The sequence below is a fragment of the Callithrix jacchus genome, chromosome 8 (assembly GCF_049354715.1).
Source record: "Callithrix jacchus isolate 240 chromosome 8, calJac240_pri, whole genome shotgun sequence".
In the NCBI taxonomy this organism is placed as follows: Eukaryota; Metazoa; Chordata; class Mammalia; order Primates; family Cebidae; genus Callithrix; species Callithrix jacchus.
The window spans coordinates 109,822,216-109,840,145 of NC_133509.1; the positions used below are offsets into that span (position 1 = coordinate 109,822,216).

Consider the following 17,930-nt stretch of genomic DNA (forward strand, 5'->3'; position numbering starts at 1 on the left):
CAAGGCTTCTCATCCTTTTCGGCTTCCCCACAGAGCCCAGTCTGCCCCCTGCCCCACCACTTGCCCTGAGGCCCAGTGCACAGGTGGCAAGCTGCTCACCACCAGCCTTTCGTCCTACTTCCTGGCAGCCTCCAGCCTCACTCATGATCTCACTCTGGAGCTTCTATGTCAAGAGCCTTCCAACCTGCCCCAAGAGCCACACTCACTGTATTGAAGCGAGAACACATAGGCCAATACAGGCTTTATTGGGGCTGGGTAAGCCCCAGGGAGAGCCAGGATGTAGAGCACAGAGTCATATACAGGTTGCACTTTTGCATGTCCTCTCTGTCGCAGTCTCCTGCAGAGCCCGAGGAAGTCAGGCCGTGACAGGAGTCTGGCCTGACAAGAGTTGGGCCTTCAGAGCCAGACGGGAGAACCATGGCCAAAGCGCCACCTGGTGGTGACTGGAATGCTGGCAGGGAGGAGTTGGGAGCAAAAGTCTAGTTTCTAAGGTCCCATACCCCAATGACAAGGTGAACCCGGAAACGAAACCCCAAACTGGGGGCAGTTGTCTTAGGGTAACCACTCACCCCAGTTTTTCAGAGACCAGACTCAATCATTCTAGCTAAGAGCCATGGATAGTTACGTGTTTTGGGGTTTCTTATCTCAAAGGGTGTGAAGTCACAGTAGGCAGTGACATGGTAACAGAACCAAGGCCTGAGAGGGAGTCCTGATGGGCACACCTTCAGCTGCTTTGGGCTGGAGGCTTAATTGCTATCCTCTTGTACCCCTGGGGCAGGCTGCCCGCTCCCCACACAGAGGTGAGCCACCTGGGGAAGAGAGCTCTTGATTCTGATGTCTGACTTGCTCTAAGGAGCAGAGCCGTGCATTCCTTCTTTCCCCCATTTCTCTTATTTTCTTCCCCTCCCTTTTGCTCTCCCAAGTCTGAAATCACAAGATGGGGGCATGTTCAGGAATGGGGGAATCCTCCTTTCCCCCACCTCATCCCTCCCTGCACTACAGCTGGCATCCCTGTTTCTGGGCCTCCCCAGCTGCAGGAACAGCTTCTAGTGGAAAAGCCCCACTTCTGTGACTGAAATAACCAGCCAGGACAGCCTGGTTTGGGTCCACTGAGCCAGTGGATCAGTGTCCTGAGATGAGTCTCCAGAGATGTCCCAAGTAGGGCACAACATGGCAGTGAGTGAGTCACAGAACCTCACAGTAGGCGCAGCAGGTGGTCAGCTCAGTGCCAGTGCCACAGAAGGCACCCTGTAACATGGTGAGTCTGCATGCTCAGTAGGTCTGTTGACTGGTGGGTGGAAGGTTCAAGCTGCTTAGCAGGGTGAGCCTTGACTGCCCCCACCCCCTACTTTTCCAGGAGCTGGCCCTTACTGGAAGATGGCCATATGGCCATAATTCTGAGGCCCTGGCAGGAGCCCAGCAGGACAGGCAGTGCCCTCCATTCCTCACCCAAAGCCTGTTGATAGAAGGCCAGCCCTGGAGGTCGGACAAGGAGGAGAAGAGATCCAGGCCAGCTGCTTGCATCTCCCGCTCTGCCCTCTTACCCCACCAGTTTGTTCCACTGGATGGTACTGAAAAAGGGATGGGACTTGAGTTTGCTGACACCACCTTCTCCCACGCCCAGGCGCCGGGTAGGCTCGAACTGCAGCAGCTGTAGAAAGAGGCCCAGTCAGCTGGCTTTCCCACTCCCGCTGCAGAGGCATGGGCTGACCTCCAGGGACTTTGACCACTATGGCTCCTTAGGGGGCTTGCTCCCTGGCACCCTAGCCCACGGAACCCCCTTTTTACCCTGGGGACAGTGGTGGTGGTTGGCCACCAACATACAGAAATGTGTTGACCCTGTTGCCCTCTGCACCCACATCAGACACTGAGTATGAAGCACACATGGTTCACACACACAGTTTCTGCGCCCCTCCCAGCACCTTCCTCAGGCCAGGCCGCTGCTTCCTCTGGCTGGGCTATACCTCACCTCAGTCAGCAGAGAGGCCGCTGGGCGACTCAGCCACTCGGGCAGCTGGAGCTGGGTGTGGGCCTGGATTCCTGAAGGGTGGCTCTGGGACAGTGCCTGAGAGGACACAGGGAAGGGCCTCTGAGGAGGCAACCTCAGGCCTATGTTCCAGTGGCAGCCAGGATTTTCCTCATGTCACATCCCATGAGGATGATGACAATGATGATAGTTGCTACAGCCAGACACAGTGCTAGATGCCTAAGCAGTGCCTTTACGTTATCCACTAAAGGCAAGAAACAGGCCCAGAGAGGTAAAGGGACTTGTGCTGAGTTCAGGGTTTGGACCTAGGTGTCTCCTCGTCATGGCTCTAAGCTTGCTAGAAGCATCGATCTTGGGTTGCAATCAGGGCAGGCACTCGGGAACAGTGATGGAACTTGTCTTACATAAAAAATCTACATGGACTATTCATTTGGCAGCAGGCCGTGGCATGTTACCATCAGGGCCAAGGCAGTGATGTGGCAAGAAAAGAAAATAGGACCTCTCCACACCCCAGAAAGCCACAGCTTCAGGGAGCAGAAGGTCTGTATGGAGGGAAGTATGAGCTTCCAGGAACTCCCAGGAGGAAGGTCAGGAACTCTGGGCTAGAGGTGGGAGGAGACAGAGCCACTCCGGGGGTATTTGCAGCCAGGGCTCTTGGGGCCCTGTGACATGGGATGAAAGCAGGAGGGAGCCAGGATGTGCTGGTCAGGCTGGACTTCACACTACATCCATTCTGGCTGTTTCCTGCTAAAATGCAGTTTGGTCTCTCCCTTGCTGCCTACATAACTGGCCTCAGTTGCAGTGCTGAGCTCATGAGAGGGGAGGACAGAAGGCAGAGCCCTCATCCTGTGCACAGGTTCCCCTGGTGTTTGCAGGGGGATCTTTTGAGCTTATGGCTGACCAAGGCTGGACAGGGAAGCTGCTTGCCTGGGTGAAAGCCCTTCTTCCCCAGCCTCCAGCTAAGGTCTGGAGGTGACAGCCCCTGAGGGCATGGGTGGGAGGAGTGAACAGTAGGCTCAGGATGATCAACAGCCTTCCTGGGAGGAAGGGCTGTGACACGTTCTGTGCTCCCTCCAAACTTGGGGCCCAGGCACACTCTGGCAGAAACCTTCCCTGACCATCCCACTTGACTCTCCTTCATAGAAGTTGACAGTCTCATTAACTGTAGCCAGCTAAGTGCCCCTGGCTTCTAGGGCAGCTGTGCGGGCAGGACAGCCAGGCCCCACCCACACTCAGTCGCACCCACCAGGGCACTACACCCAGCCCAGCCACTCACCATTCCTGTCAGCAGCTCATACAGTAGGGATCCAAAGCTCCACCAGTCACAGGCTTCCGTCAGCTCTGAAATCCCACCCACCTCTGTGGGAATAAGAACACGAGGGTCCCAGCCTCACTCAAGAGGGCCTCTTCCATTCTCCTCATCCTACCCTGACCCCCCTCATCCCGTCATTCTCAGACTCCAGGCATAACCCCCACAAAGGTACCAGGTGCAAGGGGCCACCTGGCCTCCCCCTTCTTGCCTGGGGCACTGTAGAGATTGTCCAGGGCCTCCCTGCAGCACTGGGGCTCCACGTCTGACCACTGGCCAAAATATGTGAGCCGGATGTGACCTTCTCCAGTGTGTCAGAAGAAAAAGGAGGGACAAAGATTGAGGACAGCTGACATGGGGAAGGATTCCAGGGCTTCCCCCAAGAGTCATGCAGTGGGAGCTGATGGCCATGCTGGGCAGAACCTCCACAGGGGCACAGCACCCTGAGGCCTACAGAACACATGGTACTCCCAGGAGCCTTGCCCACAGACTCGGGCATAGGCCCACTGAAATGCTGGGTGGGGCCGGGGGGGAACAGACAATCTTGGAGGTCCCTTTGACTTTGGGGAATCTCTCATCCTCTGCCTGGAGGCTTGGGGGGCTGTCCCCCTGAGGGGTGGGGAGGGCACCTACCTGCCTGGTCCAGGAGCAGGTTCTCAGGGTGGAGGTCCCGGCACAGCACCCCCTGCTCATGCAGCGCCTCCAGTGCTACCAGCGTCTCCGCAGCCCACTGCTTCACCTGTTCCTCCCTCACTCTCCAGGTGGCACTGCCACAGCCCGGACCAGCCCCATCCTCTGACAGGCAACTCTGATTCTTGCCCAGCACTGGGCCGGCCCCCTCAGGAACCCAAGTGAGTCCCTGAGAGGTTCCAGTGTCTGAGTTCTGGCCAGCCCGCCTTGCTTGAAGGTACAGGTGGTCACTTGGGGCCTTTGGAAGGTCCAGGGAACCAGAGGTGCTGGTCCTGTCTGTGGGTGCACCTTCAGTCTCCCTCTGGGGTCTGGTGGATGGGGCCTCCCCGGCTGGGGGAAGGCTCAGAGAAGTCCTAGGAGGCTCCAGGGCAATTCTATCCTGCCCAGGGGCATGGCCTGAGGGGAGCCTCGCTGGGCTCAGGAGGTTGAGGTGGGGGTTGAGCTGAGCCTTCATCTTCTCCTGGGTAGAGTCAGACCTGAGCCCAGAATGTCGGGGGTGCGCCTGGGAGAGCAGGTGGGACCAGAGAGTGCCTCCTGGGCCATGCAGAGGGAGCGGTGAGCGTGGGGACAGGGAGAAAGAGTGTGGATGCCAGGCCCTGGTCCCATTCCTACCTCGCCTCTGTCTTGGGCACAGATCTTCCGCCTCTGGGTGTCCTGGCCTGGTTTAACCCCTCACCAGTGCTCCCTCTCACCCCTCGGCTTAGAATTATCTCTGTCCTTTCGTCCCCCTCCCCCCCACCCCGGCCAAAGCAGGCCCAGCCTCACGAACTGACACACCACAGATAGATGGATAGCACTGTCCATGTTCTTGGTTTGGGTGGTGGTCTAACCAGTGTGAACAGTTGTTTTTAGGAAGACTGATTTAAAGAAGACCAGGGAGACTTATGACTATGTGTCATCTCCCCAGGATGTGTACCTGTTTAAAGATCATCAATATAATCGGCAGTATCTGCCACATGGCCCAGTTCCTGTCCTTATAGCTTCAGTCACCACCACCCTGCCTGGCCACTCCCAAGGGATCAGCACAGCCCAGAAAAATGAAAAGAGCCAATGTTGAGGAAATGGCAACAAAGGAGACAGCTGCAGTTCTCACGCCCACCTATAATGTGGACATCCTCCCCAGGATGTCCCCTGCCCCCTTGGCACCACCACAGGCCCACAACAGCCTGACTGGCCTCCAGAAATGCCAGGTTCCCTGGTCTGTGCACCCCTCCCCAGGACTCAGCTTTTTTTTTTTTTTTTGAGGCTGAGTCTTGCTCTGTCACCCAGGCTGGAGTGCAGTGGTATGATATCAGCTCACTGCAGCCTTCACTTTCAGGGTTCAAGCAATTCTCCTGCCTCAACCTCCCAAGTAGATGAGATTACAGGCATGTGCAACCATGCTCAAATAATTTTTGTATTTTTAGTAGAGACGGGGTTTCACCATGTTGGCCAGGCTGGTCTCGAACTCCTGACCTCAAGTGACCTGCCTGCCTCGGCCTCCCAAAGTGCTGGGATTGCAGGCCTGAGCCCCATGCTCCACCAGGGCTCAGCATTTTAAGGGTTGATGACATACCCCAAAGGCCCAAGGAGAAGACGGGGGCCCCCCAGCCTGCTTACCTTGCACATGCTCCAGGTGCAGGAAGATGGAGTCCTCGCTTACGAAGTACCTGAGCAGTTTCGTCATGTAGGGGACTGCATGTGGGATGATGGTCAGCTGTTCCCGGCTCACCATGTGGCACCTGGGTAGGCTCTGGGAGGGGCAGGGAAGACAGATCAGCTCGGGACAGGCCAGAGACTGCTGCTGTTAGGGGACCTCCTAGCCCTGGTTTCAGGAGCGCCCAAATGAGGAGTGGAACAACTGTCTCCCCCAGTTCCTGACCTGCCTTACCCCCACTGCCCCTGTAGAATCTGGGTCCTCCACCCTCTGGCCAAAGAGGAGGCAGTATGCATACGTGTGTGTGTGGGTGTGTGTACATGAGTGTGGATGTCCATCTGGAAAGTGGAGGATGCTTGGGCAGAACAAGCAGCTTTTGGGGGAAGGGAGCACATGCTTCAGATGCAGGTTCTGGATAGGAGTCTCCAAGAGCCCTGAGAACGACCCAAGGGGAATGCAGAGTGGCAGAGGCTGGGTGGCACCTGCCTTTACCACGAAGGTCCCTCCGGTTGCCAGGTCCTGGACCAGCTGCACCTACCAAAATACAAGAGGCACTGGTTAAGGTGTGTGCTAGCTCCTGGAGCTTCATGATCCCAGCCTGACCACCCCTTACCCAGGTTCTTCCACTGAGACTGTCTCACTCCAGTGGCAGGGCAGGGAGGGCAGGCTTTGGTGGCACTCCTGAAGCTGACATCGATCCCTGCTCATCCACCCTTGCTAGACCTGTGGTCTCAGATGCTGCCTCCTCCAGGAAGCCTTTCCAAGATTACAGGGGCTGGGGTCCCTAACCTGTCTCCCATGTTCTCTGGGTTCACCCTCAGAGGCTCTTCACCCTGTCTAATCTATCTCCCCACTGGCCTGTGAGCTCTGTATTCCCAGAGCCCTGCACAGCACAGGGATGTGGTAGATGCTGGACATATGCGCTGTGAGTAGCCCTAGCCTCGGCTCAGCCTGTGTGTGTGGTGAGCATGTGAGAATTCCCTGCCTCTCCCTACCCATTCTGGCCCAGGTCCCATTCCCCCTGATGGGAGGGCTGAGAAAGCCCTGTTCCACCTGGACCCATTGGAGGTCAACCCCTCACCCAAGGCCTTAGGCAGAACACCACCATTCTGCAGTGTCTGAGGCATCAGAGCTGGAAGGGACCTCAGAGCCAGTCACTTTCTCTGATCCTTTTTTTTTTTTTTTTTTTGAGATGGAGTCTTGCTCAGTCACCAGGCTGGAGTACAGTGGTACAATCTCGGCTCACTACAACCTCCACCTCCCAGGTTGAAGCATTTCCCCTGCCTCAGCCTCCCACATAGCTGGGACTACAGGCATGCACCACCACACCCAGATGATTTTTATTTTAGTAGGGATGGCATTTCACCATGTTGGGCAGGATGGTCTCTAAATCTCCTCGTGATCCTCTGCCTTGGCCTCCTCAAGTGCTGGGATTACAGGCATGAGCCACTGCATCTGGCCTCTGATCTGTTTTACAATTGACAGCACAGCCATGTTGTGCAGACTTGGCACACTGCCTTCAGGCCTCTTCCCCACTCCATCCCCTTCATTTACACAAACCCCCATGACACAAGTATATGTGAAAACCTGCGTATGTGCTACTGACTGAAAATAAAACTTGTAAAATCCTCTTGGGAGGCCATCCTCTCCTTGTGTTGGTTTCTATTAGAGGCAGAGGCTGCCAATCACAGGGTCAGGGCCATGTTTGGAGTAGGGTCCTTGACTCATCTGCGTGGTGGGCACGGGCTCACTGCAGCGGTACATGGGTACATCAAGGGCGGAAAGGCAGAGGATTCGGCCCAGGTGAGGGCAAGGCCAGACCTTGGTGGTGTGACTCCTTGGCTGTTGGCCTGCCCTGAGACACAGTCAGGACTTGAGCCCAGGCAGACCAATCCCAGAGCCCTGTAGACTTTACTAGAACAAGGGGCACAACAAGGCGTCCTTGGCAAGGGCCTTCCCTCCTGAGCCTGTTTCTCCATCATCAGTAAAAGGAAGGCTGTGGACTAGACGAGCACCCAGGACCTTCTGCAGCAGGAGCAAGGTGTCCTCTTTGACCACCAGAGGTCTCTACTTCAACAGCCAGAGACCAAGTCCAGCCTGGGCTTGGCTCCCTGAACAAACTTGTGCAATGTTTGAAAAAGCAAGGAAGAAAACTCTGGAATCATTTAGAACAGAGTTTCCCACAAATCCTGACACCCCGGATAATTCCCCACCATCACTTGCCAAGTGGGATTCCCCGCCACCTTGTCCTGGGCAAGGCCCTCTAATTGACAGAGCCAAAAAAAAAAAAAAACTAGCAAAGGAGGGAAGGCTGGGGAAGCCGGAAATTAACCTTGATCCATCCACTGAAATACTTCTGTTAAAAAAATTAAAACCAACCTCATTATCCAAAAAGAATTAGACTAAAACATTAACAGTGATTATCTTGGAGTTAGGCAGGCTATCGGGGATTTTTTTTCTCTCTCTCATATTTCAAAAGAGCAGCAGAGTGGGGGGCATTTTCCCATTCATTCAAACAAATTAGAAACCCCTTTTACTTAGTGGTTTGGGGGATGAAGGAAATAAGAAGGTGCCATTCAGCTGTCAAGTGAGTCTTCCATTTGTGAAGATGGAAGGCAGTTCTGAGTGTTTTCTCTCACCTTTTAAAAAAGGGCAATCGTTTTAAATAGAGACCCACAGAGTTCTTGGGACAGAGGAACAATTAAAGCTTTGGTGAAACAGTAAACATTTTCTTTAAAGATGCACAAAGTATCAAAAGCCCAGGAGGAATCTCCCATGGAACAAACAAGCCTAAAGGTTTCAAACAGGAGGCTGGGTGGGGTAGCTCATGCCTGTAATCTCAGCAACTTGGGAGGTCAAGGCAGGTGGATGACCTGAGGTTGGGAGTTTGAGACCAACCTGACCAATATAGAGAAACCCTGTTTCTACTAAAAATACAAAATTAGCTGGGCATGGTGATGCATGCTTGCAATCCCAGCTACTCAGGAGGCTGAGGCAGGAGAATCACTTGAACCTGGGAGGTGGAGGTCGTGGTGAGCTGAGTTCATGCCATTGCGCTCCAGCCTGGGCAACAAGAGTGAAACTCCATGTCAAAGAAAAAATAATTTAAAAAAATCAAAAATCAAACAGGTTCTTAAACTCAAAGGCCCACAGGGGCCAGGCATTGTGAGCAAATGGGTGGGGCAGAGGCGCAGCCTGGTGCCCCATCTAAAGCAAGTATCTCCTCCCCCACTCCCTGCTGCCACAGGAGAATGGGAATCCAAGCGTTTCCAGATCTGATTTTTTCAAGAGAAGGAGGAAATCTGGACTTTTATAAAAATCTGCACATTTAAAAATGTTGGTAACAACAACAACAAAAAACACCACTGTGCTAAGCCAAATAAAAGAAGTGACTTGGATGACCTTCTTTTTCTTCTTCCACCCCTTCTCAGAATCTAGCTCCTGGACAAAGCTCAGCAAATACCCAGTGATGTCTTCCTGGCACCCAGGCTCTGAGGGCAGGCCCTTGGGTATTCTGGCTGCTTACCAAGTCCCGACCCACCCACCTCACTGCTTCATGCCACCACCTCCTCAGCCCCTAGTTACTCTAACAGCCAGACACATTAGGGTTCACTCAAGCATCATCCCGAGCCAGCCCTTTGCTTTCTCCCTGAACCTGAGGGTTGCTGCTGGCTGGCACTGCCCACCTGCCCGGATCTGCCTGAGCAGAGCTGTGGAATGGAATGGGGGTGACAGCACATCCAACCCAGGCCCAGAGGAAGGAATAGCTTTCCTACTTTGGGGAAAGTGCTGTTCCTGGCTTGGGCACAACACAGGGAAAGGAAGTAGAATCTCAGGAGGGAGGTGAAGTCTTTGAGTATCCAAGACAGAGTAAAAAAGAAAAAAAAGCAGGGCAGTCCTGAAACAGAATGGGCTGGGCCAGTGGTTCACACCTGTCATCCCAAGTGCTTTGGGAGGCTAAGACGGAGGGGGGAGGACACCTGAGGCAAGGAGTTTGAGACCAGCCTGGGCAACACCATGAGATCGCTCTACAAAAACCAGAAGAAATGAACAGAGCTTGAGTCTGTGGTCCCAGCTACTCAGGAGGCTGAGGTGGAAGGATTGCTTGAGCCTGGTGGGTCGAGTTTATAGTGAGATCACACCACTGCACTCCAGCCTGAGCTACAGAGCAAGACCCTATGTCAAAAGGAAAAAAAAAAAAAAAAAAAAAAAGAATGGTTGGGCTTGGCCTTAATTTGTGCTTTCCATTTGCAGTGGCCTCGAAACACTAGATTCCTAAACCATTTTCCTGAGGCTAAACAAGTTTGGTGAATTCTGCATCACAGTGAACATCTGCATCTAAAACCTCTAAGAACTCCTATCATTAAAAAACAAAGCATTATAACTTGAACTCACTGTTTCCCTACCTTACTCAGCTCAGAACCCCTCTCGCCATAACACGTATGGTTCAGCAGGATCTTACTGGGAGGCCTGGTGTCAGTCACCTCCCCACAGGTCTCTGGGAGCGGCTGTGCTGAGCCAAGGTCAGGTCATGGCCACTGACACTGGAGCAGTGGGGAGGGGACCGTGGCAGATGGAAACTGGCAGGGCCTGCGCTGACCATCTGGGGCCAGCAGTGCAGGGATCCAGGAGGAGCTGCCAGAGTAAGGCCTGGGGACAGGAGCCTGCGTGCCTCCTGGCTCAGTCCTGTCGCTAGTATTTAGAGCCATCAAGCATGTATTCAATGTCAGAGCATGTGCCAGGTCTTTCCCCAAAATTAGTTTACCTCCCAGATCAGCCCATAGGGGGAGAATTCTTTTCTCACTTTCCAGAGGAGGAAACCAAAGCTCAGAGAACAGGGGGCTTGCCTGTGGCCACCCTGGCTGGAGCTCAGCATGGGGCCTTCCCGCAAGCAGCATGGTGGGAAGCACAGGACTGTCTGCTTTTCTATGTGGGCTCCCAGATCCCCCAGAATCACCTGGCGAGTATGTTAAATAACATTATTGCACAGCTGTATTTTTAGGAAGCTCTCCCTTTAACCAGCTTGGTAAACAACTTCTTGGGTGACTATTCCAGGGTTCTGGGGAAGAGGGGAACCTCATACCGCTGGACTCTCATTCGACCTCATTCTCTGTCCTGATTCCCTCACTCTAATAACGAGTAAGGGTTGGGACTTTGCCTCCTGTCTTCTTGTCTGCCCTGAACAAGGCAAAGGGTGCAAGATAGGGTTGAGATAGGGTGAAGTTAGAGTTAGGTCAAGAGAGAAAAAAGGGGCAGACTTGCCAAGGCCCTGGGCAAGGATGGGCCAGTGCAGGCCCTCTCTGGACAGGTTTCTGGAGAGGAGCATGTCCCAGCTGCAGAAAGTCCCCAGCTGTGCTCCGTGGAGCATCTTGGCTGCAGCCCTGGGGTTCAGGGTGAGTATGGTGGGGGTGCTCTGGGAAGTGGGAAGTGGGAGTGAGCAGGGCCTCGAGGGCTGGCAGGGCGCCCTGGGCACAGCGCCTCACTTCTCCTGCAGTTCTGTCCCAGCTCTCCCAAGGAGCAGGTTTTCTGGGTCTGAGCTTCAGGGCTTTGGAAAGGGCCTGTCTGCCTCTTCTTTTTATATTATATTTTAAATTTATATTTTATTTTATTTGATTTGAGATGGGGTCTCACTTTGTTGTCCTGGCTGATCTCTCACTCCTGGGCTCAAGCAGTCCTCTTGCCTTGGCCTCCCAAAGTGCTGGGATTCCAGGTGTGAGCCACTGTGCCTGGCCAATCGGCCTCTTCTTGTTCCCTGCATTTTCCTCTCCAGGACCCAGGACTGAGTCATGTGTGTTGGGGATCGGGGAGAGGTAGGAACTGCTGGATACAGCTGCACTCCCCTCTGACCCCTGTCCACCCCCTCTGGAGGAGTGGGGGCCACTGCTACAGACCAGCTTTTACCACATCCCATCTCTCTCCCCACCACCACCCCAAATTGCATACCCTGTCTCCCTCCTGCAAGACAGGTGCTCATTCACTCACCTTCTCGATGACCCCAACCACCCTGCAGCCCCTCAGCTGCTCCAGGCCAGAGCTCAGCGTGCGGATGGGCCGGAGCCTCAGGCTGCTGAAACCCTGCAGAGGAGGGAGACAGGCCACACGCAGCCTCAGGGCCAAGCCCTCCTCAGCCATGACCTTCTCACCAGGCTTCAGGCAGGGGCTTCTGGATGCTAGGAGAGCAGTGGGGAGGGCAGAGGGATAGGCAGGCCCCGCCTCACAGGGGTAGGCTGGGTGGAAAAGCTGGCCTTGACTGACAGGCACCCATACCCATTCAGGGTGGCCAGGCCGACCTCTCTGCTCAGCCCCTGTCCAAGGCCCATGAAGTTCTTGGGGCTTCAGAAGCCCCCTCTCAAAAGCCCCATCTAGGCCAGGTGCTATGGCTCACGCCTATAATCTCAGCACTTTGGGAGGCCGAGGCGGGCAGATTACTTGAGGCCAGGAGTTTGAGACCAGCCTGGCCAACATGGTGAAACCTCATCTCTACTAAAATACAAAAATTGGCCTGGCGTGATGGCACCTGCCTATAATCCCAGATACTTGGGCTGCTGAGACAGGAGAATTGCTTGAACCTGGGAGGCAGAGGTTGCAGTGAGCCAAGATTATGCCACTGTACTCCAGCCTGGGTGACAAAGTGAGACTCCATCTCAAAAAAAGCAGAAGCTCCCAAGATGGGGGTAGGGAAATAACCTGGGAACCTGTGAGTCTCAGGGAACATGCCTCAAAGACCAAGCACCTACTCTGGGGAAAGGCAGCCTCACAAGATGCAGAGAGCCAAGGAGGACTGTGCAAGCGTGCGCGTCTGTGGGGTGAGAAGCCCGCATGCATTCTCCACCCTCACCGAGCATTTACTGGTTTAGAGAAGCCGTGAGGGGAGAGTGTATGTGTGCATACGTGGGTGTTGAGGTCTGCTGCAAAACGTATGCCAGTTCACAAGAGACAGAATCAAGAGGCTCTGAATGTGGACACACATAAGCGTGTACCCGTGGTACATGGACCCATGTGCAAGGCTGGCAGATGTATATGTGTACACGTCAAGTCCTCCGTGAGGGAGCAGACTGAACTGGATATGACTCAGTGAGTTGTTTGGAAATGAATGAACCATGAGGCGTGGGAGAGAAAGGAAGCCAGTGGGAGAAGAGGATGGGCCGCCCTGGCACACTCCGGCCTAATGCCTCCATTGCCAGCCCCTGCCCTGCAGCCCAGGGCAGCCTGTGGGTGTTGGGGTCTCTGCAGTCTCCCCTCAGATCCTGCCTCCTGCTCAGGCCTTTGGACAGGGGGTCTCCTCACCATGCTGGGGCTGGCTCCACTGCCCAGTGGCTGCTGCAGGTGGCAGTTGAAGATCTCTTCTGCCCGCCGCAGGTACTTGGTAATTTTCAGCTTCACAGCCTCACGTCGCTCCTTGTTGGGGTCGACTGTGGGGGACGAGGTCACCACAGTCCCCAACCCTGGCCTCAGAGGATTGGAGTCCTAGCTCCATCGCCTGCCCTCTGCCCTCCCCAGGAAGGAGTTCCTGTTTCTAAGGCTTGTTTGGCAGATTCTGCCCCCAGATGGCTTTGTGAGCGCCTCCTCTGGGGTGGGGGACCAGCCAGGAAGGAGAAGGACAGGAGCTGGCAGGAGGACGTTGGGAACCAGGACAACTCCTCAGCAGACAGCACTTCACTGTTGGCACCCTCTGCCTTGCTAGCAGCTGTCACACCCTGGGAAGGGACAGGGTGGGGATTTCCCCATCCATTTTTTCAGAGGAGGGGACAGAAGATTCCAGAGAGCATTGCTTCTTCCATCTCTGATGCCCAGTGTGAAGAAGGCTAGGGTAGGGACCAGGATCGGAGGATAAAGGAATTTACTAGACAGACTAGAAGCCCGAGCTTGAGGGGTCTCTTCAGCTGGACAGCAGGGCAGGCCCAATGACCACCCCCAGCCTGGCCACCAGGGCCCACAGGCATCTCAAACTGGCCTCAGCACCAGCCTCTCCCCTGGCATGGAAGTTCCTCATGCTGCCCTGAAGTGAACCTCCCTCTCACCTCCATGCCTTGGCTGTTCTCGCTCTCTCTAGCCAGTCCTTCAGCTAGATAACGCACCTACCAATCTCCAGTGCTCAGATTAGAGGTCTAACCTCTAGAAAATGCTCTAGGCAGGCCCAGTCTGAATTCAGTTTCCCTCTTTCCTCCCTTCACTTTCCCCCTAATCTTCTTCCTACCTGAGACTATAATTGTCCAAATCAACTCATCAGTCTCCCCTCACTAGAATGCAAACTCCTAGAGGGCAGGAGCCCACCCTAGCTCCACAGACAGTCAAGTGTGGTGGGCCAAGCACACAGCCTGTGAAGTCAAACACCAGCTCTGCCATTTCATAGCTGTGGAGGCTTGAGCAAGCTATTTAACTGCCCCATGCCTCAGCTTCCTCATCTGGAACATGGTAATAAAACAAATGGTTCCTATGTACTTGGAACGACATACAAGAACATATATAGTAATTTCTATTATTGTGAGGCTCAAATGAATGAATCTACATAAAGCCCTTAGAATGGTGCCTGGCACGTAGGAACTGCTTAATACGTGCCAGCTATCATTGTCCTTCACGGAGGCTCTGCAGGCCAGCATAGTGCCCTGCTCACCCAGTATGGATGGACAGAGGACAGGACAGATGGGTGACAGGAAGAACCCTGCCCTGGCCTCTCCCCGCTGCCCAGCCCTGCTCCTCACCATGTATGCCACGGAGCAGCACGTCCACACCATTCTGATAGTGGTTGAAGGCCGCCTCATAGTCCTCACTAACGTCTCGCTCCAGAGCCAGCCGGATCTGCGTGGCCGCATCCACCAGATAGTCACGCTTTGTCATGTCAGGCACCCCCAGAGCCACCCTGTTGCGAATCTGTTCCAGGTACACGCGAGCCTGGGACCGTGCTCGTGAGCAAGGTTCAGGCTCCAGGCTGGTGCTGGGCAGGCACTCGCAGGCCACCAGGCTCATGGCTGCCCTGCAGCTGGGACCTGGAATGGGCAAATGCGTTAGGGAGGACCTAGCTGGGAGGACACCCCCATCCACATCCCAGTTTCTTCCACTGAATATCAGGGAGACTAATATTTACCTCCAAAGACTGGAGGGGTCAGAGCTAAAGTGGGTGAAGTCTTTTCATGGATCCAGGTCCTTCCTAAGTACTGATAATGACAGAATCATAACCACCTGGGGACTCTTTTTCTTTTCTTTTTTTTTGAGATGGAGTCTTGCTCTGTCACCCAGGCTGGAGTACAGTGGTGCAATCTTGGCTTACTGTGACCTCTGCCTCCTGGATTCAAGCAATTCTCCTGCCTCAGCATCCCAAGTAGCTGGAATTACAGGCCACTCGCCTACCACATCTAGCGATTTTTTGTATTTTTAGTAGAGATGGTGTTTCAGCATGTTGACCAGACTGGTCTTGAACTCCTGACCTCAAGTGATCCACCCGCCTTGGCCTCCCAAAGTGCTGAGATTAAAGATGTGAGCCACCATGTGGGCCTGAAGCTGTTTTCCTTTCCATTCAAATGCAGTTCAGCAAACATTTCTGGAGCATCTAGTACTATGTTGAGCTCTGGAGAGAGCTGAGAATATCTGTGATCCATAGCCACCTTCACAGGGCCTCCATGGAGCAAGGCTGATGTCTAGTACGCATTCAGCCATGGAGGCCACACACGCCAGGCTCAAATTCTCTTCCTCATGCTGTTCCCTCCACCCTGCCTGTTCTTCCCCACCCCTCCGCCACTCCTCCTGTGGGAATCTCATTTACCCTTTGGGGTTCAGCACTTCTCTGTGGATGGGTTAAATTGCCCCTGCTGTGTTTTGTTCCCTTGGTTCTGAGGTCAGTGTGGTCAGCAAGTGAGGACCTCTCCTGGAGCCAGCAGAGAGCCAAGCACAGAGCTGGGCCAGCAGATGGAATGACTGCGTGGCAGACTTGGTGCCACACTGGATGGGGCTGGAAGAGGGCAGGGTGACCCAGCCCCAGGGAGGGTCGCTCTGTCCTCCTGGCTTTATCTTTGAGAAGACCATGTGGTCTCCAAGGACCTGACAGCAGCTCCTCCCTGAGCGATGAGTGACCCAGGCAGCCAAAGGGATGAGAGCTGTGGCTGCGGTTAGGGAAGGGGCTTAGAGAGAAGCCGGCAGAGCTGCCTGGCTTTTGCTTTCCCAGGTCCCTTTGGGAATGGACAGGGCCTGGAACTTCCAACCCCAGGTCATTTGGAGAGAGGGAGGAGACAGCAGGATGGGCAGTGGGGCAGGAGAGGAAGCCCACAGCCTCAGCCAGTGGCAGGAAGCCAGGATGCGGCCAGGAGGCTGAGGGAGGCCGCACCCTCCTCTCTCAGCCAAGCCCAGAGGGGCACTTGAGGCTCTGAGGCCTTGCTCTGGGGGTCACCCAGGAGGGTTATGCTGGCTTCAGGGGCCACCCCGCCAGGCCGGGTCCTACCGGGCAGAGCTGCCTGGCTGCGCCTGGACACAGAAAGTGCCACGTGCAGCCCGCGGGCCCCCGGCCGCGAGGTGCACTATCCCGCGGGGAACGGCTGAGGGGGCCCCTCGCCTGGGAGGGTGGAGGAGGGGCCGGACACACACTGTACCTGCCCGAGCTGGGAGCTGGGTCTGCGGGCCAGGCCTCCCCCTGCCGCCACCGGACCTTCACACCGGAGCGCGCCGCGGGCCGCTACTTTCTGGCGTCTGGCAGGTGCGGGGCCAGCCGGTGCAGCGCGGCCATTGGCTGCGGATGAGCTCATCCTTCATCCTTAGAATAAGCCGCCAATCACCGCCCGGCTCGGCTCCTGCCGGCCTTAAAGCCACAGGGTCTGCGCTGCGGGGCTGAAGGTGGCAGGGGTCGGCTTAGAGAGAGGAGGGTGGGGTGGGGAGAGCAGGTCTAGAATCACCCAGGGATGCGGAAGGGGCTGCTTCAGAAATCTAGGCCGTGTGTCACTTCTAGGACTTTACTCATTCATTGCTTCATTCAGTTATCCAACGATTCAGTGCTATGTATTGAGCTCCTCTACTATTCACGAGGAGCTGGGTGTTGAGATGTAGCCGTGGACTAGACAGCACTGCTCACACCCGCATGGGACTTACAGTCTAGTGAAGGCTACAGAGAGTAAAGAACCCAGCAATAGGAGGCTTTTGACGTCAGAACCTAACTTAAAATTGAAGACATAGGCCGGGTGCAGGGGCTCACATCTGGCATCTCTGCACTATAGAAGGCCGAGGCGGGAGGATCACTTGAACCCAAGGAGTTCGACACCAGCCTGGGCAACACAGGTAGAGCCAATCTCTATAAAAATTACAAAATTAGCCAGGCATGGTGGCGTGTGCCTGTGGTCCCAGTTACTCAGGAGGCTGAGGTAGGAGGATGGATTGAGCTTAGGAGGTTGAGGCTGCAATGAGCTGAGATTGTGCCACTGCACTCCAGCCTGGGTATTGGGGCAAGACCCTGTGACACAGATCTCACCTGCAGGCTCAGTGCTGACCGGCCTCACTCTGTTCCCCCGGCTGTACTTGCTCTACCCCTTTCATACTTTCTCTCTCTCACTCCCAACCGTCCCCCTTCCTCACTCTCAGCCTTCCCTTGACAACAGTGGGGCACAGACTCCCACAGGCCTGCTCCCAGCCTCCAACCTTTTTCCACAGGTGACTGTCTGTGCCACATCGAAGGCCATCCTTCCATGTGAACATCAGTCCCACCATCACCTACTCAGCAACACCACTCCAGCGATTCTCCCCTCTCTCCCACGGCACCATTCCCATCTGATACAAACATAAGGCTGTTTCTCCCCTCTCAAAAGCAAAACAAAAAACAGCAAAACAAAACAAAATACTCTCTTGGCCTCACTTCTTCCTCTACCTACCACCCTAGGTTAGCAATATGGCTAATTTTCATTTTGTTTTTTTTTTTTTTGTTTGTTTTGTTTTGTTTTTTTTAGTAGAGGTGGGGTTTCACCATATTGCCCAGGCTGATCTCCAATTACTGAACTCAGGTGATCCACTCACCTTAGCCTCACAAAGTGTTGAGATTACAAACATGAGCCACAACACCTGGCCCAAAAGTAAACTTTTGAAACACATCCTACAGAATGGGAGAAAATACTTGGAAATCATATATCTGATAAGGGTCTAGTTTCTAGAACATATAAAGGATTCTTACAATTCAACAATAAAAAGACAACCCAGTTAAAAAATGGGCAAGTAATTTGAATAGGCATTTCTCCAAAGAAGCTATGCGAATGCACACCATAAGCACATGAGAAGATGTTCAACCTCATTAGTCATTAAAGGAATACAAATTAAAATCACAAGGAGAAACCACTTCT

At 54.3% G+C, this 17,930-nt stretch overlaps 1 protein-coding gene across 13 annotated transcripts; it reads right to left on the minus strand.

The window, feature by feature from the left end:
* Positions 1-226: 226 nt before the first annotated feature.
* RPS6KL1 (ribosomal protein S6 kinase like 1) lies at positions 227-16,301 on the minus strand. Of its 13 annotated transcripts, none has more exons than XM_035261033.3 (11): positions 16,203-16,301; positions 14,325-14,609; positions 12,910-13,034; positions 11,605-11,697; positions 6,109-6,156; positions 5,586-5,718; positions 3,930-4,520; positions 3,508-3,597; positions 3,264-3,346; positions 1,970-2,065; positions 227-1,651 (listed from the first exon to the last, which is right to left on the minus strand). In XM_035261033.3, exons 2-11 carry the CDS (start codon positions 14,587-14,589, stop codon positions 1,541-1,543), a joined length of 1,635 nt encoding a protein of 544 aa, XP_035116924.1. In that variant the 5' UTR covers positions 14,590-14,609; positions 16,203-16,301; the 3' UTR covers positions 227-1,540. The 13 variants fall into 13 exon arrangements, with proteins under 13 accessions (XP_035116924.1, XP_035116923.1, XP_035116926.1 ...); XM_035261032.3 differs by having other exon boundaries at positions 3,508-3,600; XM_035261035.3 differs by lacking the exon at positions 11,605-11,697.
* Positions 16,302-17,930: the final 1,629 nt, after the last annotated feature.

Coding starts and splice junctions, on each gene's coding strand:
- RPS6KL1 (XM_035261032.3), bottom strand. CDS start 14,589: ATGAGCCTGGTGGCCTGCGAGTGCCTGCCCAGCACCAGCCTGGAGCCT. Junction 6,157..11,604: donor TGGTTGGGGTCATCGAGAAG/GTGAGTGAATGA, acceptor GTATTTTGGTAG/GTGCAGCTGGTCCAGGACCT. Junction 3,347..3,507: donor CAATCTCTACAGTGCCCCAG/GCAAGAAGGGGG, acceptor TTATTCCCACAG/AGGTGGGTGGGATTTCAGAG.